Genomic DNA, 23,910 nt, shown 5'->3' with positions numbered 1-23,910 from the left:
CTGCAGATGCTGTTTTTCTATTGCCTAATTACTAAAGTCATCAGAACGGAAACAGATTTGTTGTAGATGAAAAGAAGTGTTGAGTCCTTCTGAGTGTCTCTTTCATGACAGCAGTTTTCCTGTATGTTTTTTCTGTGTAGGTCACTGACATGATGCTTCAGGACAAACCCTACCCAGATTGGGGAAAGTCAGCCAGAGCTTTCTGGAAGAAAGGGAACGTTAGGATCATTTTATTCTGGTAGGAAAATAATAACATCAAATTATACTAAATGAAGCTTTTATAGAACACCCAAAAATGTGTCTTCTCCTTCTCTGTGTCATGAAGCAATGTAATGGCAATAGAAGGCAAGAAAAGAAAAGAAAAACTTAACAGTAGATCTAACAAAAAGTTGATCATTACTAAAGCTGTATACATGCAAACACTTCCTAAACAAAGTAACTGATGTAAAAATATCATTTTAAAACTGATTTATACTGTTTCTTTTCTAATATACTTGGGACTGTTTATAATGGAGTTACAAATGTTTTGCTGCACGTGATAATATTTAGATGTCTAATTGTCAGTTCTTTTAATAAAGGTAAGTACATATGTAAATATCCTTTTGTGGCCTTTAAATTATTACAAGTAAATCTTTGAATTTGCTCTTGAATGGGATTGCAAATAGCAAATCAGCCACAGATTGTAAAGAGAAGTATTTAATGATAAATACAAAAGTTGTAAGGCGAAAGCAAATGTTTGACCATAAGCGTAGTGTCTTCCAACTAAATTCAGATCAAGTGGCTCTGCTGAAACAGAACATAAATTATGCCAGGAAAAAAGTGGAAGATGGAAAATGTATAGTCTAAGGGGCAATCAAGAGGTCCTAGTGGTTAAAGATGAAATAAATTGAAGAGCTTTTTTCAGATACATTAGCAGCAGAAAATGTGATGAAAACATCAGCAGACCTGCTTTTTTTTTCCTAAGAGTTGAAGGAAAGACTTCAAAGGAATTTTTACAAAGAAGTTGAAAAAATTATGTAACTGAATTCTGCTACAGAAATTTCAAAGAACTATCTATAATTTTAAAGTAGTAAAGGTGAGATGCTATGTTAAATTGGGGCAATTAATGGAAACACGAAGAGGAATTTGGAGGCTGAAGAAAATAGGAGATTCAGATGGTTGAATGTCTGCAACCAAGTCTTACGGGGAACTGATGCAAATTTCATTCTCTCTTAAATGCCTAATGAAGAAATGAAGGCGAAAAACCGGTTTTTGTTTTGTTTGTGATGCTTATTTGAACAAACAAGAATTATCTTATTGGTCAGTAAGTCTTAATTCAGTATTAGCTAAATGGAATGGATACATCATTAATAATAGAATGAGGAGAAAAATGGATAATTCAATTCTGCTAAAAGAAACCAGTTTAGCTCTGCTGAAAGAAAACCTTCTCTGACCTGGTAGAAGTCTTTGACTGTGTCATCAAAATAATGGATTAGGAAGAAATGCTTGATCTAATTTGTTTGGACTTGCAAAAGGCTTCTGACAAAGTTCTTCACTGAAGGCAATTAAGAAAAGTAGTAAGCCCCGTGGAGTCTGATGAAATAATTAAGGAATCAGCTAAGAGATGTGTAGCAAAAGGCATAAATAAAGTAATGCCTTTCTGCTGCTCTCATAAGAGTGGGAAGAGCCGTTCTTTAGTGTTAGAAGTAGCGATTTGCGTATATCATGTGGTTATGTATACATTAGTGGCATGGCAGAATCTGAAGATGAGGCAAACAATTTGAACTGGTAAGTACTGGCATGTAACAAGGATCATAGAAAGCTAGGTGGAAAGATACTGTGATTGAAAAGGTAGGGTTGTGCTGGAAAGCTCAAACAGCTCCCTGTCATTATAAAACATGAAGAGGAAGGTTTTGCACTGTACTGAGGTGGGCAAAAAAGTAAAGCAGATGAATTTTAAGTGGCTCGGATATGTAATAAGAGAGCCAGCAAAGAATGGTGTAATTTGGTTAAGTCAGTAAAAAGATCAGTGCAGAACATCAAATTCTTTTTAACTAAAGAGTAGCCTTGTCTGAACAGCTGTAAAGGACATTAATGAAGAGTGAAGTGAAAAAAAAACAAACCTTAATTCCTTGATTACACAGAATAAAAGGATGGAAAAAGGTAACGTGGTAAAGAGTTTTCTTTTCAAATTTATATGCCAGATATGGAGAATAATAAGATATTATTGAAAGCATATTTATGTTGTTGCGAAAGATGCTATGACTTCTTGCAGTCTGAAATGTTATAAACATGTATTTTTTTCAAGTAATATTCACAGTAACAAAAACTATGAACAGTTTAAAATTGAGATAAAATAATAAGAAAAGATATTTCTTTTTGTGAGTGATTCTCATACTAAAGAGTATGTTTAATGGAGTTTTAGAAGCCTAAAGTGCAGTATAAATGCTTTTATTTTTAACTTTAAGCATTGAACTGGAACCATCCTGTGCAGCAGTCTACATTCTGTGGAAACATTTAGATTGCGCATATTAGACATCAGTAAAAAATAGACTTCCTTTTCCTTGTAAGTAAGAAAAATGAAGAATGAATGAAAGTATTGACAGTCATGCACAATAAAGAGATGCATTCCTATTTCATTTGTTATTGTTTAAGCAGGGTGACGTGAGCAGCCTCCTTTCTGAAATGTTCCAGGTGAACCAACCTTGACAGTATGTGCTACACAGATACTAGTATACCAAAATCCGTTTATTCAGCATGTTTCTTACTGATAACCTGTTTTGCAGAGATAGTGTAATTCAGTCCACTGTACATTGATTATTGCAAATAATAGATATGTGATGCACAGTTTTAAGTGGTTAATGAAATTAAAATATTAGATACCCACTGGACTTATTTTTCTGGTAGCTTCATTTTTACTTCCAGGTTTTTCTTCATAAAATTAGAAAGTGTCTCTAAACATACCAAAGGCAAATGGACTGTCATGGGGATAGAGACATCATCCACTTGTTTCTAACAGTTGTAATGACTTTGTGTTTCTCATTTGTCATTTAACATGCATCAGACCAAGTTAGGGGCTGACCTCCTGGAAAGGAACTCTTCAGAGAAGAATCCTAGTGTCCTGGTGGACAGCAGAATGGCCATGAGCTAGCAGTGTGCCCTTATGGCCATGAAGGCCAATGGTATCCTGGGACGTGTTACAGAAAGTGTGGCCAGCAGGTTGAGGGAGGTGGTCTTTCCCCTCTGCTCTGCCCTGGTGAGGTTGTACCTGGACTTCTGTGTCCTGTTCTGGGCTCTCCAGTTCAAAAAACACAGGGACTTCCAGAGAGTGTCCGGCAGAATGCTGCAGAGATGACTGGGACCTGGAGCATCTCCTGTATGAGACCTGGGACTGTTCAGCCTGGAGAAAAGAAGACTAACAATGGATCTTATCAATGCTTATAAATATCTAAAGAGCCAGAGTCAAGAGAATGAGGCCAAGCTCTTTTCAGTGGTGCCCAGTGATAGAAGAAGGGGCACTAAGCCCCTAAGTTGAAGTTCCATCTGAACATGAAGAAAAACTTTACTGTAGGAGTGATGGAGCACTAGAACAGGGTGCTCAGAGAGGCCGTGGCGTCTCTTCTCTGGAGATGTTCAGAACCTTCTGGGACTCTTTCCTGTGTAATGTACTGTAGTGAACTTGCTTTCATAGGTGGGTTGGACTCTGTGGTCTACAGAAGTCCTTTCCAGCCCTTACAATTCTGTGATTCTGTTATTTGGAACTATTTTCAGTTTTCCAATGCAACTAATTAGGAAAGATTTTAATTTAGTTTATTCTCTACTGCTTCAAATCAACCTTGGGAGCATTGTCAGCAACCACTGTTTGGCTGTTCATGAGGATTCTGGCTGCATGTGAGCGTCTTCAAAACATAATTCTTCCACAAACAATTCAACTAAGTAAAAAATATCAATTTGGTATTTGTACTTGTCTCGTCCATCAGTGCTTTATTGAAGTACTTCATCCTTTTTTTATAACTTTTTGTTTTTGTTTTTAATTTAAAAAATCTCCATTTTTGTTATAGACAGCTCTGCTGATGGGTAATTTCACCATGTAGAGGCACCTTTGTATAATGTTATTATGGTCTGTGTTACACTGAACATGAATTGGGCAAGATGGCCTTCAGAATGCAATGAAGTATCAGGAATGGTGGTAAAACTAGGATGGTACAGGTAGGTCTGCAGACTACAAAAGGAAGATAGGAGTAGAATACTAAATATCTGCACCATCTGGCTGTCTGATGAGGCTGTGGTAGAGAGATTGTCTTCAGTGCTCTGCAGAGTTACAAGTGTGAATTGAAATAGCTTGATTTATAATTTTGGATGTGTTGATAATTTTTCTTGTTTAGGAGAGATGTTGTATGAAATACAAGGATTGTCATTTTTAAAAAGCTACAAGAAAAAAAGTGTTGAATTCATGCAAACAAAGATCTTGGACAAGACTAACTGTGAGCAAATAACAGTGGCTTCTGAGAAGTTAAGTAAACAGCTTAGATCATTAGGTTTTTTAAATTTATGGACATTTGATGAAGCAGAGAGAGATGTACTATGTAAGCAGACTGGTTATTTTCTGAATAGTTTTTGGAATGCTGAATAAGTCCGTCTTATACTAAAAATCTCTATTTATAAGGAAACCATTTGTTAAGACAGGAGAAAGACAACTGAATATAGTATTAAATGAACTGCAAAAGGAATAAAATAGTGTCAAGGCAATCCATGAATAATTACTTAAAACTGAGTTAGTTACAGAATCTCTCTTCTGTACAAAACAAGTGCTGATTCATTTAAGGTTTTAGCAAGAAAGTCATGGACACTCAAGGCTGCTTAACTGGTTTATTGAGCAAAAGTTGGAAATTATAGAAAAGGTGGCAGGAATCTTATGTCCCTTCTGATGTCCAGGAACTCAGCTATTGCAGGATCTGCTCTTTACAGTGTCTTCTGTGGCAGCCCACCAAACCCTGTGAGGCCTTAACCATAGCAGTTATGATAGCAGTTATGATCTCCAGGACATCTCTGGGCAGTGCATACTTTTCAGTTAATAGAGGAACGACTCAAATACTCTCCCTTGACAAACTGTTCCAATATTAATAGTCCTCAAATTTTCTTATCAGAGGACAAGATTAGAGTGAGCAAGATGTAAAGAATTCTGCATATGAACATTTAACTGTAGGGAAAAACCGAACATGAACAAAAAGAAATGAGATTACTGGAAGAGAGGATAAGAGCTGCTAAGATCTGTGTAACCACAGAAGAGAAGAATGATATGCAGAGGTAGATTATCAAAATGGTGGAGTGTAGAGATAACAGTGGATTGTGCTGCTGCATACTGATTGCAGACAGAGTGGCAGAATAGTATGCACAGCTCCCTGTCTGAATATGCAAGTAGCACGCTGGAATCCATTTCTGTGGTGTCCCCAGCTGTACGTCTGTTGTACATATACACAATGATCAGTATTCATTGGTGCAGTAGTGTCTTTGACATAGGATTCTTGCCCAAAGTAATAGGAAAGAACATACCAACTTCGAGAAGAAATAAAATGATATGGAAAATTATAAAATTATGATTCTCTGAGTTTTCTATGTTTGACTTTGGAAACTGAACAATATTCTCATAGTATGTGTTTCCATAAGCTCTCTAGCTTTCTTTAATGAAAAGCAAGATTGCATGTCCTCAAAAATGTGTTGATACTTATGGTACTTTGATTCTGCAAGTTTTTAATATTGTTTTAAAAGCTTTTATTCAAATTAATTGCTCAGAGTTGCTACAGGCCACAAAGTCGTATGCATCTGTTATTTTGTGTTAAACGTGGTTTTCTGTAGGATTTTTAATTAGACAATATTTTAGACCCTGAGACTCAAGGAAGCTTCCTTACAGGATAGAGAGCCATATCTCCCATCCAGAAATGAGTGATTTTCTGTTATGTACCTAATTAAGTGTTAGGTTTGATAAGTTAAACTTCTGTATTCTGTGCCTTCACAGTCAGGGTGATAAATGTGTACTGGACAACTGTGTTCATTTCAATTATATGAATATAGTTCATATATTTGTTTAAAAGACAGCTTCTTACACATCCATTCTTTTCATTATACTCTGCACTAAGAAAAGTGCATTATAGCTTTGCCAACCTAAATTACATACTGATCCAAAGAAAACAAACCTTTTATTAAGTTCGTGTAAAGGGTCCCATGCTGCAGTCACACAAATACAACTGCACAAAGCAACAAAATAATTATGTTTATGTGTGGTGAAATATGCATTTACACGCATACATTGTTATCTCCTTATTTTGAAGTTTTAAAAGTTTTCTTATTAATAATTTGCCTTGCAATAGGAAACTCAGTCAGATTGAAGACCGGAATGACTTAGAAGGGAAGGAAGATTTCCCAGTAAATATTGTAAATATTGTAAGTCAAAAGAGCATAAAAGTAATTTACAGTATTGGTGCTCCCAGTGAATCTTTCATTCTGATGCTATAATCAAAGTGAGTAAATTCAATTTGGCCTCCAAATAGGCAAGAAAACAAATAAGTTCCTTGCTATTTATTTTCAATCACAATACAAAGTGTTCACTTTCACAGAGGATTTATATTGAATAATTTGACTGCTAATCTGGGCAGGCATTGTTAAATGTATTTTGAGAAGATAAAACTGTCTGTGAATAGTAATTGTGGCATGTAGTCTGACAATCAAGAAGTAACACAATTTGTCAAGAGGTGACTAAAATATTTTTGATAGCTTTCATTTGATGTATTGGTAAACCCTGCAGTAAGAAACGATAATTAACATGTCTTGAAAATAAATTATAATAATCCAGACCAACTTTCTTTCATACAAATGATGCTCAATTGTTCTTCTTATTTTCAGTTAACCATCCTATACTACATTATCTGGAAATATATTATTATCTGAAATATTCATACAGAGGTTTTTGTATAAATCTATGTTTGATCCTGTTCACATTCTCTGTTTTGTGTCATAAGGATTATTTTCTCATTTTGATAGCACAGTGCTTCTATCCTGTCTAGTATGGAAAAGTGAGAGCGGTCAGATCTCACCAGAATTGTTCACGTTTGAATAACCCCCTGAGTCAGCCCCCTTTCTGGGACTATTTTCTGGGACCTCATTCTCTTATGCTATTTCCCATCTCCTCATTCTATGAAGAGCACAGCGTCAGTAATTCAGGGTTATCCCATGAGTCTGCTTTACCCAGTGAGCTTTTGTTTTCAGCTGGAAGAGTTGTTCAGTCCCTCCTCTAAGATGCTTCTGCCTCCCACTGATTTCCAGTGCAAGCAATAGCTCCAGTCACTGGCAAAACACATCCGTCCCTTTCCTTTCTTTCTCACTCCTTCATTCCCTTCCTTCCACACAACAATAGCTCCAAAACTGCTAACATTCTGTGCTCTATTTGTGATAGGAAGAACAGTCGAATGAGGAAGGAAAAGCAGCTGAGACAAAATCATGCTCGGGGAGCCTTGAGATCTCCGATTCAAAAGTCACTACCACTGTGAAATCCCTTTGGCATGAAGATTAGATTTGTTAAATTTATTTTGTTCGAGTTACATAAAGTGGTCACATTCTCCTATTTATTTTTATGGAAAGTCCTTGTCTCACTCCAGTTTATAGGAGGGAGAGGAGGTTCTTTGATATTTTATATACCCAGCGTGAGATTAAGAAACAATGGTTCAAATGTTGGTTCGACCAGTTTTTTAGAAATCTTAATCAGGGAGATGGGGAAGGGAAGGACGGTGACTATTATGAATTAGGATGATGGGGAAGGGAAGGAGGGCAGTAGAAAAGATAGGAAATAAGCAAGAATTGCATAAAGCGGGGATAGTCACCACAAGGATCCAGCAGTGGTCCCATTGCACGACGTTCCAATGGTCTGAGGGAAAAGTGCAAGGGGAGAACAGCAGCTGCTGGCCAGCCTTGGACAGCAAGCAGGTAGCAGGAAGAAGTGGCAGGGTAAGTCCAGGAGGAAGCAGCAGGGCTCAGGTAGCAGGCTCAGGGGAGTCCATCAGCATGCAGGAATTCCGTAGTGAGGGATCTGATGGCAGATACCTTTCTTCAGCATGCGGGTTTCATGTCGTGAGGAATCTGTCGTGAGGCTTCTCATGTCCAAAAAATCCTTTTTATCCTTCTCCTTCTGCCAACATGGCTTTCCTGGGCGCTTGAGTAAGAGTCATGTGCAGTACCTCCTGAGATGGCCATTTTCCTTGAAATAAGCCCACATAAAAGACCGCTTCCTAGCCATTAATCTGTGGCTTATTTTGCTCTCTCGTTTCCCCTGGCCTTATCCATCTGTGTCCCTCAGACAAAGGATTTCACAACCCTTGCCCAGGACTTGTCCATCCGTGTTCTCTAGACAAAGGATTTCTCAGCCCTGGTCAAGGACTTGCTTGGACTTGTTCATCAGCAAGCTTGGAGGCAATGTCATAAAAGAATAATCCCTTATAGTCCTGCAGATCAAACAAAATGTATATTCTTTCTTATTTGTGTCTATGAATAAAAGAAGGATTGGCAGAGATGGAGAAGGAGTGCAGCATGGCAGTTAACTCTCATATGATGGAGGACACACATGCGCATCCATCTCCACATCCACACTATAGACAGCAGAAGAGGTGAGTGAGGGAGCTCTCACCACCCGTTGTTCAAATGTCATTACCCTGTTAAGTTCTAGTGTTTAAGTATTTCATATACTGATGCAGTAAAAAAAAAAAGACTATTCTGACTGAAAGCTACTAATACAGAACAGAGAAAAAGAACACCCATTTGCAACAGTGGATTTAGGATTGGGCCTGTAAACTTTTCTTTCACCTTTGATTTGGCTTAAGTTCTTTTAACTGTTATAGTACCCCTGTATTTTATAGCATATACTTTCAGTCGCTCAGACTGTTTTTGAGCTATATTTGGTATGTACTTGCTGTCTTCAAGAGCTGATAGCCTGTTAGAGAAAGAGACTGTTGTTATGCCTACATAATTGCTAGATCCCTAAGTATAGCCCTCATAATTGGATGGATATGGCAACCCATCTTCACCTCTTAAAAAGTACATTTTATTCTATCTCTGTTAGTGAGCAAGAGGTATATCATGAACAGTTACTAAAAATATTTTATCCAAAGCGTAGCTTTAATAAAACTTCTTAAAATGCGGTGTCTGCAGTGCTTCAGTAATAATGGCCCTTCTAAATGAAAATGCTCTCACAAAATCACATTCTATGCCAAAAGAAAAAAAAAAAAAAAAGAATATCTGTAATGCTTAGATGAAAATTCCCCTTAACGGAATTCAAAAATTATTTTCTTTGAAGTAGTCAAATGTAATCCTTCGTTCAGACACAGGGGCAGTATAGATGTTGCAGCAAGGCCTCTTTTAGCTTAATCTGCACCAGAAGGTTTCCACAGACTTTTACCTGAACAGTAGACACCTCTGCCTCCTCCCAGGCCCCAAAGAAGATCCGCCAGGAGAGCTGCAGTGTCACTAATGTGGTTGGCTGTTCTGTTACTGTTCTCTTTCTGATTGTTTTCCCTTCCCTCCTCATCTGCAATATAAATTCATTTGTTATTAACAAAAGCATCTCTAATCTTTAGTATTTACAGCTAGTGTATTTCTAGATACACGGTAAAATTAGAATGAGTATCAGAAAATTGTGTGCATTATATAATCATGCAGGCATAAGAAAATGCTGAAAGTTGAACTGTAGTGATATATAGTCAAATAATTGTGAATCCTACACCAAAAACAGAAGTTATAAGTATTGCAAATAGATCAGCACTCATATTGTGGGCTATTGATGATACAACAACAAAAAAATACATGTTGGGTTATCAGTGTAGGAATTCTTATCTTGAACCCTTGCTTAAGCATGCTCAGACCTGGTAAAATTGTTGCCCAAAACATGCTCTGACTGGCCCAAACTTAAGCCTCTTTGGAGAAACCATAATGAGTCCATGCTGCATGGAGAAGACACAGCCTCAGCCAATAGTTCTGTGCAAGATGAGCATTCTGAAAGGCCACAGAATTCAAAGGAGATCAGTAAATGAGTGCTGCTGGTATTCACAGCCATCGTTCACAGACTTTGTCATGGCTAGATTCCAAAAATCAATTCAATTTTGTAAGATAAATGTGGTGATTACAGCAATCAAATTATTTCCCTTCCTGGAATCCTGGAATACTTTTTTAAACTTGCATTTCTCCATAATTCATGTTTAAACTTGTGCATTAGAATTTGCTGATGTATTTAGCTGAAATCTGGACTCATCATCTTTCTCATATTCCCGTATTTCCCATAAAACCTCAATATTTGCATGTTCTAGATTGAAAAGCACATAGGAGTCATTTCAATGAAAGTGATTACTCAATTAAAATTAATGTTTCAGGATGTGCTTAACAAAACCATGAAGGTGAATATACACGTTAGTAATTAGTCCTTGCATATAACCTCCATTTAGGAAATAAGGAGAATTTGTTCTGCTTCTTCCTTGCTTTTCTACTTTGAAAACAAACCACTAGAGCTTAAAAATTAGAAGAATTGGTTGACAACCCTCTAAATCAAGAAATACAATGCTAAAGAATCTTTTTTTTATCCTGGACAACATAAAGAGAATATCGTCGCCATATTTTTATTTCAAATAATTGCATACTGTCTGTCTGTAATTGTGACAGCAGAGAAAACAGCAGCTCAGGCAAAGAATAGATTAAATTTTAAATAAAATCACATTGAAAGACAAACGGAGCCTCTGGGGTTTTTTTGTTTCTTACTAGATGCTTTACTGTCTTTTCTAGATTTTTTAATTTTTTTTTTTAATAACACTTAAAAAACCACAGTAGCAGTTAAATGCTGGCTCAATTTCAGACAATATATCTTTGAGGTACTTTCTCTAAGTGGAAGTTATCCCAGTGAACATGATGAATTTCTCATATGCAGTAATCAAAGTCAGGAGCTTCAGTAAACATTGTATAAACAAAAATAGCATTATCATGGTACCAAATATTTTCCATCTTTTCAGATTCTTTACCTACTGAAGTAAATGATCTTTTCCTTGAAGAAAACCTTGAATGTGGTTTACTCTTGTTTGTCTTGCATTGATGATTACTTTAGTACATTGGTGAGCACAGCAGTGATTCTCATGCAGACAAAGAATAAACCTTTCTGGATTTCAATGGGAAGGACATCAGCCCTTCTTGTCCATGATGGCCAGAGGGGTAATGCAAATCCAGGGCAACCATCTGAAAACATATTCAATCTGAGAGAGACACATCTTTTTGGAAGCTTTGTTTCTTACACTCTAGGTCATTACTTCCCCATTTCTTTTTTAAATACTCTCCTGTCACAGAATAACTTTAATTTGATTTAATTAAGGAAAAAAACATAGTTTGGAAGGTTGAAGACAGAGGCAAAAAAAAAATTGTCAAAAATTGCATTAAAACAGAAGGGGAATTCATGTCAATTTCCTACCTTGCTATTGGATCTTTCGTTTATTTATAGACACACTGAAAATAAAAGCACAATTCTTATTTTAAAGGTACTACATATAGCTTTCCCCCAGTGCTCAATAAATGTTCTCTTTGAGAGTTCAAGACTGCATTATTTCTGGTGCAAACTCTTGAACCTATCAGCTTTATCATATGTTGATAAGTTGTATGATAAGTAGAATGTGCCTTTTTTTCTTTTTCATTTCTTTCTTTCTCTGCCTGCTCATGGTCTGAATCCATTATTTAGGTCAATTCTTTTAAAGTCTTATTTGAATTTTTACATAATTGGAAAATAGTGGGAACTTCTAATAATGAATTGCCCTAAGGTGTCTCCACTATGAACTGAACCAAATAATTTAAAAATTTTAGTAGATTAATTTCCTATAAGCAACCACCCATGACCAGTGTTTCAAAACAAACAATTAAAAATGCACTCATTTAGGCTCTCCACCCTGCTGATGTTGTGTAGCCCAAGAACATGTGAACTCTTCACCCTAAGGAGATTTGAGTCTGGAATTCAAGTTTTATAAAGAAAAATAACTCAGAGATACATTAAATACCTCATCTAGAAATACAACTTGCTGCTCACACAAAGCAGGATATCAGTAAGAAAAATAGCCTTTGACACATGCTCAGCCTCAAGTTATTTGCATGCTTTGACCTGACCTAATTGACTAAAATATTCCAGGCCTATTCGCACAGTGCAGAAAGATAGGCTTTGGTCAACGAAATAAAGAGAGGCATGTTTTCAATGACAGTAAACAAGCTGAAAAGATCTCATTTGACTTTTAAATAAAACATTGAATTGCAGAACTGTAGTTTAGGTAGGAAATAATCATCTTCAAATTAAATAAATTTTATGTGGACAATCTGGAGAAAGATAACACTCACAATGGCAGTGTCATTCTTAGCGCATTGCTGTTCAGGATGAAACTTCTCTCTAAAAGCCAAAACAGGCCCAAGTTTCTTGTCGTAGCTCCTCTGCAGTGTTCTATCGTGTGAAGTCTAATGTAACCATGCTGCTAAACCTTAAACGATGATATGATTTCAGCTATAAGGACAGGCTAAGAGAGCTGGGGCTTTTCAGCCCAGAGAAGAGAAGGCCTGGGGCGCCTTATAGGAGCCTTCCAATATCTGAAGGGGGACTTTGGGAAAGCTGGGAAGGGACTTTTTATAAGGGCAGGTAGTGGCAAGACTAGAGGAAATGGTTTTAAAATGGAAGAAGGTAGATTTAGAAATTCTTTACTGTGAGGGTAATGAGACACTGGAACAGGTTGCCCAGAGAATTTGTTAATGCCCCTTCGCTGGGATCACTCGAAGCCAGGCTGTATGGGGCTTTAAGCAGCCTGGTCTAGAGGGAGGTGTCCTTGCCCATAGAGGGGGTCTGGAACTACAAGATATTAAAGGTCTCTTCCAACCCAAACCATTCTATGATTCTGTGATTTTCAGGGATTCCTCCGATGTATGTTATATTAGCTTGACCAAGCTGCAGGAACATATATCCATTATAATGAAATACACTGTTAATGTAGTCATTTTTCATCTCGAGAGTAGTAGTACTGATGTTAGTTTAAATGTGTAAATATAGAGGCTTTAAGGCTGTGAAGACTTGAATGTGCAGGCTATCCAGGAAGCCAGGTGGTGCCTAGAGACATTCATGGGATTGTTTCCTCAGAGAAGTATACTTAAGATTTTATCTGCCACAGTTTAAGTATACTTGTCTTTAATAACTTAAACTGGAAAAGTTTTGGTTCACAGTAGACTAATTTACATTTCACAACATTGTGGCTGTTTGAACAAGACCTTTGAAACATTTAGCTTTTCCCCTTGTGTGCAGCCAATTCGATAAAGTTATTTGAACTTCTTAAGTTTTATTATTATGCAATGCAAAAAAATTTCACTTGCTCCCAAAGCAAATTAATTTATATGATGAATGCATCTAGTATGTAATAATAACATTTCAAAGAAAGATAATATTATGTTTCAAAAAGATGGAGCTTTGTACTCACAATTAAACTTTGCATTAAAGTTTTGATTAGTAGAGTTCTTTAGCTGTTACTACCTGAAAGTTTTCTCTGAAGGGCTATTTTGATGTCTTCATCCAGAAGTGCCACTTTCTTCACATGCCACAAATGTCCCAGTGACTACAATATACTTTGGCTGGTTTCAAGGAGCATACATTCTCTTTTAATCTGTACACAACCTCAATTAGTGTTCAGGTCAGTAAGTGGAAAGACATTTATGAAATCAATCATTTTGGGTTAAGGAGTACACATACTGCAAGTGTACTAATGGAATGGAAATAATGCCTGGAACATCTCCAGAAGAGTCATAGTCTCAATGGAGCAATTAAATATGTATGAAGAATGTTTGCGTTGAAGTTCAAACACATCAGCCTGAGGCTTATATTTTTGGTTTAATTTATTCACAGCCTTTCTGTGTACTGCTGCTTGATGCTCCAAAAACACTTCTGCACACTGCTTCCTGCATCATCTGTGTGTCCACAGAGGTGACAGATACAGTGGCAATTGCTATTTTTAATGACCATCTCCAGAGCAATGAGTAGGCTGTAGTAGAAATGTGCAGTGTTATTATGCAGGTTAATAGATTTTGTTTATTAGTATATTTATTCCTCTACCATTCATGGTAAGGGAAGTGGTCTTCAGAATTAATTCAGACAGTGTTTGAGTGTTTAGCAAAACTACACAGTCTGAACACTCTGGCATTGCTAGGTCTTCAAACTAGAGTATTGCATTATATGGCCTATATTACATGTCTTCATATCACTGCTTTTATTCTTCATGAAAGAGATGCTTGTACTATAGCTAGAGGCTGCTTTTCAGTATAATCAGTGAATACTGGAGCTCTTTAAAAAGGTAGTGGTAATATTTTCTGATAATAACAGTTCTTTGCAAAACATATGAAGAAACAAATGCTATTGTCATTAATAAATAAAACTAAAGTATTTGGGGCTTTGTAAATACATTCTGATTATTTTCATGACTCTTAGTTCTGTATTTTGTCACTGATCAGAGAGCACCAGCATATTGGTTGGTTCATTTGTTATCAGTTCATAAAGTATGAATAAATGAGATTGTTATATAACTAAGCTTTGAGCTATTGGCAAAACATCTGAGCAGTCAGCCTCTTAAAAGGATTACTGGTAATGTAATTGCCTGTGGAAAATGTATATTTGTGTCTCCATATGAAAACAACACCATCTTAATATGTTGTTTAAGCAATGATATTAGTAGAATGAGAACACACACTACTGATAGGTATTTATTTAAACACTGAACTAAAGCCAGAAATGTAGTTTTGTTTCTTTAGCTAGTTTCAAGGCTATTTTTGAAACAAAGCTTACTTTCTAATTACACTGTAGTTATTTTATTAAAAGCAATAGAATTGTGAAAGCTCAAAGCTTCTAGTAGAATTTCTTCTAGTCTGAAGAATCTGTTTATGTAGGTCCATTAATAGCATCTATGAAACAGCTAACATTAATATCACTAAAGCTCACAAAAAATGAGGTGCTAATATGACCACTATTACTAGAAATGCCAGGGATATATAATGGGACTGTCCTCAAATCATCCTAGAGAAGCAGAATCAATTTAGTGTCTTCATTTCAGGCACAGAATGAATGATCTTGGTGATGCGAAATTAAGAAACCTCTGTGCTTGTGAGAAGTTGTGGTCAACGTCTTTTGATACGTACTTTAACAAGCAAGTCAGTTGACTTTTCCTAGTGAGAAGAAATGTTCCCATAAGCATATTGAAATAAACATCAGACCTTCATATTTTTTTAAATCACTGGTGAAAGCCCAGTAATCTTCAATGGAAATGTAATATTCTTTTGGATATTGACAGCTTTTTTTTTTTTTCCCAATTAATTCTAGAGATGTCTTTCCAAAATGTTGGTCACTGTTTGTTTTTTGTTTTGTTTTGTTTTCCCCTTATTTTCTGATTTTCAGTAATAATAATTCCTAAAATTTATACCTTTGTGATGTTTGTGTCAGAATCCTGATTGAGTTATTTCTTACAATACATGGGCAAATAATTGGCCCTTCTCGGTGTAAGAAGTTGTATCATTACTCTTGGTAGCATGGCATTCTAAACTGTACCTTTTAATAAGTTTCCTACGACAGCATGACATTTGTTATGCTTCATGGTAACAAGATCGAGTTAATAAAAGGATACTGGTATGTGTGCTCAAAAGGGATGTGTGTGAAAAACATTTTACTCTTCTGGGAAAATGAGCAATAGCCAAAATGGTCATATATATACCTTCACTATCTGATTGTACAATGTGCACTGGAATTGCCAGATCACAGCCTGAACCAATGGTTCAGCACCAGATGAGAAGGTGTGGCTAAAGCAGGGACTGCAAGCAATGCACCTGAGTGACTGGAGGGGATGGAGTCTGGATCCACCCTTCCTCACCCACATTTAAAGGTTAGCAGCTGAGAGAGCAGTATCTCTCTGGGTAGAGATTGCAGTCTTCATGTTTTGTCATGGGTTATTGGGGAGCCATTTTTTAATTTTTTTTTAAAGCATGCTGTTGCTTTGTAGGGTTTGTATCCTACTGTAAGGCACTGTCATCACCTTCTTTTGCTGTACTGTATGATATATTAATATTTTAAGCATTTAAGATGTCTTTGATTTTTATCTGTGTGGTATTTGTTTGGCATGTGGTACTATGTAAGATCAGGCCATTTAAATGTAATTATCTCATATAGATTTGAGCTCCTGCCTTAGATATAGGATCAAATGGTACTTCAATTAAAACACCTCATAAGGTCATTCTCTGTACCATGTTGTCACTTATTTGATCTGTCCATCCTGTTTCCCCTGTCGTAGAATGCTGGTTATGTCAGTGGTGCAGCAGTTTGCACAGGCAGAGTGTGCAGGGGTGGCACAAGGCAGACCAGTGCCAAGAATGTGCCACAGCTTGAAAAGAGCATGCCCTGTTTTCTGCTGTTGCTCTTTCACATGGACACAGTGAATAACACTGTAAGCCAGAGTATGGGCAGAATCAAAGAAGAATATACAGCCCTATGACCAAAGAAAAACAATAGTGCCCAAGTTATCTTCTTTTCAGTTTTTCCAGTTAGAGGAAAGAAGGAAGCCAGAAAAGGACAGGTCATAGCAGGTTATTCTCCACATCTGTTCTCCCCTTAAGCAGCCACATATGTAATAATGTGTTCAGTTCTGAGTATTAGGACTTGGTTTAGACATCAAATGTTACTTTACTGTGAAATTACCTAACAATTAAAGGAGAATTTCAGTTTGCTACATCCTGTTATTTTTTTGCAGTAGTGTATGTACTAAAACAATCATTAACCAATCTTGGATTACAAAACACAGACTTAAATTATTTCTCTGTAATAAAGTGCAATAATGGAAGTAAGAAGATCTTAACAGTACATAATCATTTCTGTTTTGAAGAGCTCCTGAGGTGGAGCTGTTCTGTGTGAAACTGATGGTTTGATCCACTGTGGATCATGTGAATCTGCCAACAGCCATGGTCTGTTCTTTTATCATCTTTATAAAGGAGAGTTGTGGACATTTATCCGCATAGTATGAAGCATCGTGACTTAGTGAATAATGAAACGCTCTTTTGTTGTTGTTAACAAGTGATCTGTATATTGTCCTTGAATTCTGCATTATCACAAAAAAAACTTTATATTCTCAGCTCTTCCCAGCCAAGTAAATCAGTAACTTTGCTCATTCATTACAGAGCCACATATCCTGCCTTTTGAACAAATTTGATGCTAATGTAATTCCAGAATTAAACTTGTTTTGTCTCAGAATTAGGTTTATGCAAATCCAGGGAAACTATCTTTTAATTGGTAGCGAAAGTGAAAACAGCATTAATCATTGGAAGGACTGTTAAGATTTGTTCTGTGATGCAGCATTTTCTCATGAACTTATGAGCTATAAAAGATTCCATGCTGAATGCAGCCTTGGGCATTTTGTTTTGAGGGATGCTGCCTGCAAACATGTTGTGATGTGGTTTATAGCATGACTGGTTACCCTGTTCCTGTATAATCCATCTTGGAAGCAACCTTTAAATGTCAAGTGGCATTTGCATATAAAAGCAGTCATCTGTTATAGAGTTTGTGGACATTATACAAACATAAATAATAGCTGGTCTCATACAATATTTCATAATATTTGATGGGTTTTAAATGGAAAGTCCATTCCTCCCTAAATCCAGCACTTGTAAAGGTAGCCTCTGCCTCAGATGTATTCTTCCTTTGTTTTTTGTTTTGTTTTGTTTTGTTTTGTTTTGTTTTGTTTTGATGTGATGTACAGCAATGGTATGCAGACTCTGTGATAGATTGCAAGTGATGACTGGAAAGGATCAGGACAGACTATAAATCACATTCATCTTTCAAGGCCTCCTATCTAGAGATGGCAGCTATCTTTAAAGCTCCCAAGAAAGAACATAATGCCAAAAAACTGAGTGAAGAATTGGCCAAATTAATTTAATGTCTGTACCGTGACTAAATAATCAATGTTAACTTTGTTTTGATTAACAAAGTTGATCAAAAAGGCTTAAGAAAGCTTTCTGAGAGACTATATCTAGTCCTTAGTTTTACAGCCTTTGTGAAATGGATGTAGGCATTTTCACTGCAGTTGTCCAAAAGTTTGACTCATCCTAGTCTCTCCAGTTGTTGTTGAACAAGGAAGCCATGTCTTTCCAAATGTTGATCTGTTTCAAGTCTTATCAACAATATATAGGTTCTGTGTTTTGAGGGAAAGTGTGGCATTCTAAAATATAATCCTTCCAGAAGTTCTCTTTGGGTTGCTCCCTGTAGATGCTTGCTGGAAATAGCAATCATGCAAGTGATGGGGAGGTGTAGGCTTTTATGCTTTTCAAATGTATATTGAAGTGTTTTGTAGGAAGAAAAGGATTGTAGAGCTGTAAAACTGGAGGGGATTTCATCAGCTTTGAGTGAAGTATTTGACAGAATATTTTGTTAAAACAGAATATATATTTGGCAGAATTTAGATTGGTAAAATATCTATTAAACTGAAGGTCTCTTCAGCGCTATCTGTGCTGTTTTGAGCTCAACATGATCATAAAGGCAAAGTAAAAGTCAATGAAGTTCATATAGTATGTGAGTTTTTGGAAGTTGGGAAATACCTAACATGACCTGTATGTGGTCATGTTTCTAAAAGCTCACCTGTTTCTTGTGCATGGGGAAAGGGCTGTTCCCCCTCACTTCATCCCCATTCTAGCCTGGCTCCAGTTAAAGAACTGCCTTGTTAGACCAGTGTTAGAGGTAGGATTCTTTTTTTTTTTAATACTTTCTGTATTAATTGTAACCCTGATGGAGATGAACACTAACAGAAAAACATGGGAGAAGCAACAAGTCCCACTCTAAGAGAAAAAAAAAAACTGAAGCCTTTTTCCACTTGCCAGTAATCCACTCTGCCTGAACTCTGCAGTGTCATCTGGTATTGCACTGTGCCCCTGCCTAAGTTTGTGCTAAGGTGTACGCAGTCATTTGTGTACATTCTAGGTAACCAAAACATCATCACATCCTAGGGTCAGAGAGGACATATTATGGATTACAGAATGCATTGAAATTCATGCAGGACGTTAACTAAAAGTAAACGGTAGGAGATTTGCTTGTTGGTTATTTTTAACTACAATTACAGGGGATGAATCTAGCAAATTCAGAGCATGAGAGACTGAAAAGCAAAGGGGGACATTACTTGAGAGGGACCTTTACTTACACTTTGAGAATCCTGCAACAAAACTTTTTGAGAATACTGAAACATTCAGTAATGCATCACTTTTGATTAAAATTTCATTGAGAAAAGTTTCTCATCTGTGGGAGGGAATTTCTGATCAAAACTGGTAAGATCCACTCTCTTCAGAATAGCCAATAGCATGGTAATCCACAGGGACGAGTGTTCATCTGAGCCTCTGCACTTTTTAATGGCAAGGGTGAAGAAGCATTTGTTTGGTTTTACTGGAGCTTGCTTCTCAAAATATTGCTGTTTCCTTCAGAAGTTACTGAAATTAGTGAAGGACTAGTTTACATGACTTGGTCTGAAATACTGACAAGTTTCTTTGTGAGGGGGACATTGCCATTTCCTGACACAAAGTTTAACCAAGCAGCATGTAACACTTGTAAAGAGAAAACAAGAAAAGGCAGAGATCAGCTTGTGTTGACACTGATCAGTGTAGTATCAGACAACAGCAAAGGCTCTTTTAGGTGTGTCAGTAAGAAGAGGGTCTAGAAAACACTGATACTTGCTGATCACCTAACAAGTATGAATGAGGATACTCTCTGAAAGAATTTTTTTTTGCATGAAAATACATTGCCCAAGATGCAAAATTACAACAAAAAGCTTTATTTTTCTGGTTTGTATACCTTGGAATTGCATTGGAAATACACTTAATCATAATGTAATCAACTTGTTAGAAAGAGCCTGCGTTTGTTAAAAATGGGAAAAAAAACCAACACATTAAAGAGTGGTTCTAAACAGTTGGATTTTATTTTGATCTGTTTTGTACAAGTTTTAATTTTGTGAAGTTACATCTCATAGATATCACAATGTATGAAACCTAAAATAATGAGAAATTTCTTACTCTCTCAAACTACTGTATAGTTAAAATATACAACTGATCTAATCCAGAACATAGAGAGCTATTAAACTACTATGATTAGCTTATTTTGATTTTATCTAGTTTTTTTTTATTAGTTTTTTTGTTTTCTTTTGTTTTAATTTTGAGTGTGATTTTAACATTGTATGGAAATTGGTGAGGATATGAATGTGTACCTTACAGTTCTCCCACCTGCTCTTTTTTCTAAAAAAAATTATTTAAGAGCAGTGACAAAACAGCTAGAGAAAGAAAACAGCTAGAGAAAGGCAATGTATTCTTTAAGCTCTAGAAAAATCTGACTGTTTAGATCCTTAGTATTTTGTAACTTATAATCACAAAGGCAGCAGGAAATTTTGTGATATTTTTTTTCAGTAACCTGCAGGGATAATTTTAACACTAAAACATAAGGATGCTATGCATTTCAATTTTCTAAAATGTGCTTTTTAAAAGCCAAAAAAAAAAAGCAACCTACAAAACTGCCTTTTACTGACATTTTTCAATTGACAGTTTCTAAATAGAGTCTTTTTCCTTGAAGATGTGTTTTGACAATTCCTAAATAAATTGTACTTGTTCTTCATTTCAAGCAAACTTTTCCCTGTTTTCTTGGGGGGAAAAAAATACAATGTTTTATCAGTTATGAGATATAGGTGCCCGGTATTTATGTCTTAATAATGGCTGTCAACATACCAGCTCCTACTGCAGCCAGCAAAGCTCTGGCCAGTGCAGGCAAGGGACATTCATGTTGCCCCAAGCAGAAATTTACTTTCAATCTCATGAATAGTTTTCTAGGCTCCACAGAACAAAGAAGGGATTCAGCTATGTAAACAGTCACCAAGTACAATTTGAAATGCTTTATAAAGAGATACACAGAGCTGGCAGGTGGGTGCAGGACTTTTACCACAAGGTCAAGCAAGTGCTCCGTATCACTCTAGACATGTGTACTTAGGCAACTGAATGTCACACCAGATCTCTGTTGGCTGTAATGACAGATTAGATGTTAGCTCACAGGTAAATTTCTGACTGAATCTGAATTGCTTATAGAATGTTCTATTTGTACTGAATTAAACCATATGTAGAAGTTATGTCCCTTAAAAAAAAGAGAACAATTGTTTATACATATAGCTGAAATGTAGCAGAGTTCAGTACTGAGTAGGGAAAAAATCAGACAATTGTGTTATTTATTTGCTTACACAGTGTAGACAAACTTAACTGGAGAGATTGAATAAATATTATGTAGCATCCAAAAGCTTAGTTATCATGGTATTCAACTGGTCAAATGCCTGCTCTGAATCACACAAAACAAGTATTTGCCCCTGGCCTATTTTCCCCACCTCATGCAGCTGATACAGTGCCGTAGCTCCTGGTTCCCTGGGTGCAATGAGATGCAGGAATTGTGCCCAGTTCTGACAGCATTCCTCTCAATGCTGAAGTCAGATTTCCTGTATTGATGAACTGCACTCGCCTGCTTACAAACCATTTTCACTGAAAAATGCAAGGCAGATTTATCCTAAGTCACTGCTCTGAGAACGATTTTGAAATTTGTTTCTGTTGTTTCTTGAGCTGTCTTTCAACCCCATCCTGTTGACAGAGTAAGTGATGTATCCATCCAAAAGTAAACCAGAAGAACCCTTCTTATGTAGAATTCTGTGGGTTGTTGTTTTTTTTTCCCAACATGCATTCCTCTGGAATTAAGCAATTAACTTCTAACTTTGGAAGCTGAGTGTGAACTGGAGTGCCATAGATACAACTCATGTGAATCCTATACTAGCTTGTGTATGGTAGGTATTGATTGAAAATATTTTGTACAAGCAAGACCATGAGCCTCCATAAACTGTTTTTCCTTTTCTTTGTCACAGATAGGAAATGGCATTTGAGACTTAAAGCTTATAGCTGATTAATTTAATTTAAATGAGCTGGTGTTTGAAATAGATAACACTTTCATTTTAGTAAATTAATGATGTGGCAAAAGGAAACTCAAAGATGCTTCTACCTATAATAAAAAATGATACTCTCTAGAATTCTAATATTTCGCCATGTGATTACATTTCGTAATCTTATTCACTTTATTACATGAAACACAGCAAAGTGCTTTCTCTGTACATTAACATAAATGTAATTTCAGACTTTATAAGACTTTATACAAATCTTTGTACAAAAATCCCAAGTAGATCTGGAATCATACTTGTACACTGTAATAAATTCACAACTGTCACAGTCTATGCATAGAAGCAAAGGAAGCTTTGCTGGAGAGGAATAGCTTTTCTTTGCCAAATGGATATGATTGGAAAATGAGCTAGCACTTCTTATATTCATAAAGACGTTTTTCATTTTTCTAAGTATAATGAATATTTAAAATGCAGAATAAAAAGCTTCAATTGTGTCTTGTACAAAGAGTTCTTTATTCTCTGTGTGGTCCAGTTTCTTCTGCTCACCAGGCAGAACAACAAGCATAGACTGGAAGACTTTAGCAGGAATACAAGGCTCTCAAAATGCACACTGTGTACTATTAATAAGCAATTATGAGCCAGTTCCAATATAAGCTTCCCTTTGCTATTCCCTATTCCAGATAGAAAATATTTCTGAAATTGGCAATTTCAGAAATGATATTTCAGAGCTCCCAGTTACTGGCAAATGCTGAGTTACTTATCCATTACTCCCTGCTGAAGGACAGAAGTCAGAAATGTTCCATTGTGAATTTTTTTTTAAAAAAAAACAAAATGCAATTTAATGTTTTTTAGTAAAAACAGTTTTCTTCTAACTGGTATTTAACTTTAGGTAAATAGATCTTTTTGATGGTAATGTACTGTTTTCCTCTTACTTATGCCTGTATGTCATGCCATGAGGTATGTGAAGCTCTGAAATCTGATGGTGTTATTATTCCATGTCTCTTCCACACATTTGTCCCCTGAAGTGGGAGTATCCCTCTGGAATCTCACCTAGTGGGTTGCAGTAGTGGATGGAGGTGCACTCAGTTCAGTCCATGAGACACATGCACGTTGTCTGTCTCTCAGCACCGTTTCCCTTCATGGCAAAGCACCACGCTGCTGCACTGCAATAGTTGCTGGTGGGTGCAAGCAGAGCTCCCAACCCACTGCTCTCTCTCCTGGTAGAGATCTGTCCCACCCAGGACAGGAGAGCAGGGAGCAGCTGAAGTCACAAATCTGTGCCGCTCCAGGGAACCTAGATGTCTTTCACCAGCACAGCATCTGTCCCTTGCAATTGCTTAATTGCAGAAGTGGTGCTGACACCAAGCAACAGGCAGACGAAATATTTTATTTTAAACGGGTTTAGAGTTGCTATTTTTGACAGATTTAATAACAGAACCCTTCCTAATTAAAATGAGTGAAATAAAAAGTGTTGGCATTTGCGTATGAACATCTGCAGTAGCATTGTTCTTTATCGTTATTGTACACTGTGGGACAGTATGTTTGGCCAGTGCTGACTCTCAGATTAAGAATTATGGAAAGTATTTAACTTGATGGATGATCTCGCTTTCCTGAGAACTGGAAAACACTCTTAAATATCAAGAGCAATAAAATTAGTTCCTCCTTTTCTGTATCAATTTTCACAGGGTGCTTTTAACTATTTTGTCAAATTTGTGAAAAATTGACGATATAAACCACCGCAACTGAAAACATAAATAACAATTTATTAAATATTGATTAGAATTGCTTTTCTGTTTCCTACACTCCATCTGAAGCTGGAAGTTTTGACAAATATTGGCTAACTGCTTGGTGGTTCTATTTAGTGTTTAAATATACTCAGAATATATGCCTGTTCGTTTCTTTATTTAGTAGGCCCATG

General features: G+C 36.5%; 1 protein-coding gene across 4 annotated transcripts in view; it reads left to right on the top strand.

Annotated features, from left to right (window-relative positions):
• TMEM117 (transmembrane protein 117) overlaps positions 1 to 23,910 on the top strand; it is a 192,172-nt gene that overhangs the window by 119,392 nt on the left and 48,870 nt on the right. For all 4 annotated transcript variants that reach the window (XM_052668711.1, XM_052668712.1, XM_052668710.1 and 1 more), the window contains one exon: positions 141 to 238. In XM_052668711.1, coding sequence (XP_052524671.1) covers positions 141 to 238 — 98 coding nt within the window. The remainder of the gene's footprint in view (positions 1 to 140; positions 239 to 23,910) is intronic.

The sequence above is a fragment of the Tympanuchus pallidicinctus genome, unplaced genomic scaffold (assembly GCF_026119805.1).
Source record: "Tympanuchus pallidicinctus isolate F22 unplaced genomic scaffold, pur_lepc_1.0 scaffold8, whole genome shotgun sequence".
NCBI classification, from domain to species: domain Eukaryota; kingdom Metazoa; phylum Chordata; class Aves; order Galliformes; family Phasianidae; genus Tympanuchus; species Tympanuchus pallidicinctus.
The sequence above is the reverse complement of the archived record's forward strand: the minus strand, read 5'-3'. Positions and strand labels throughout refer to the sequence as shown.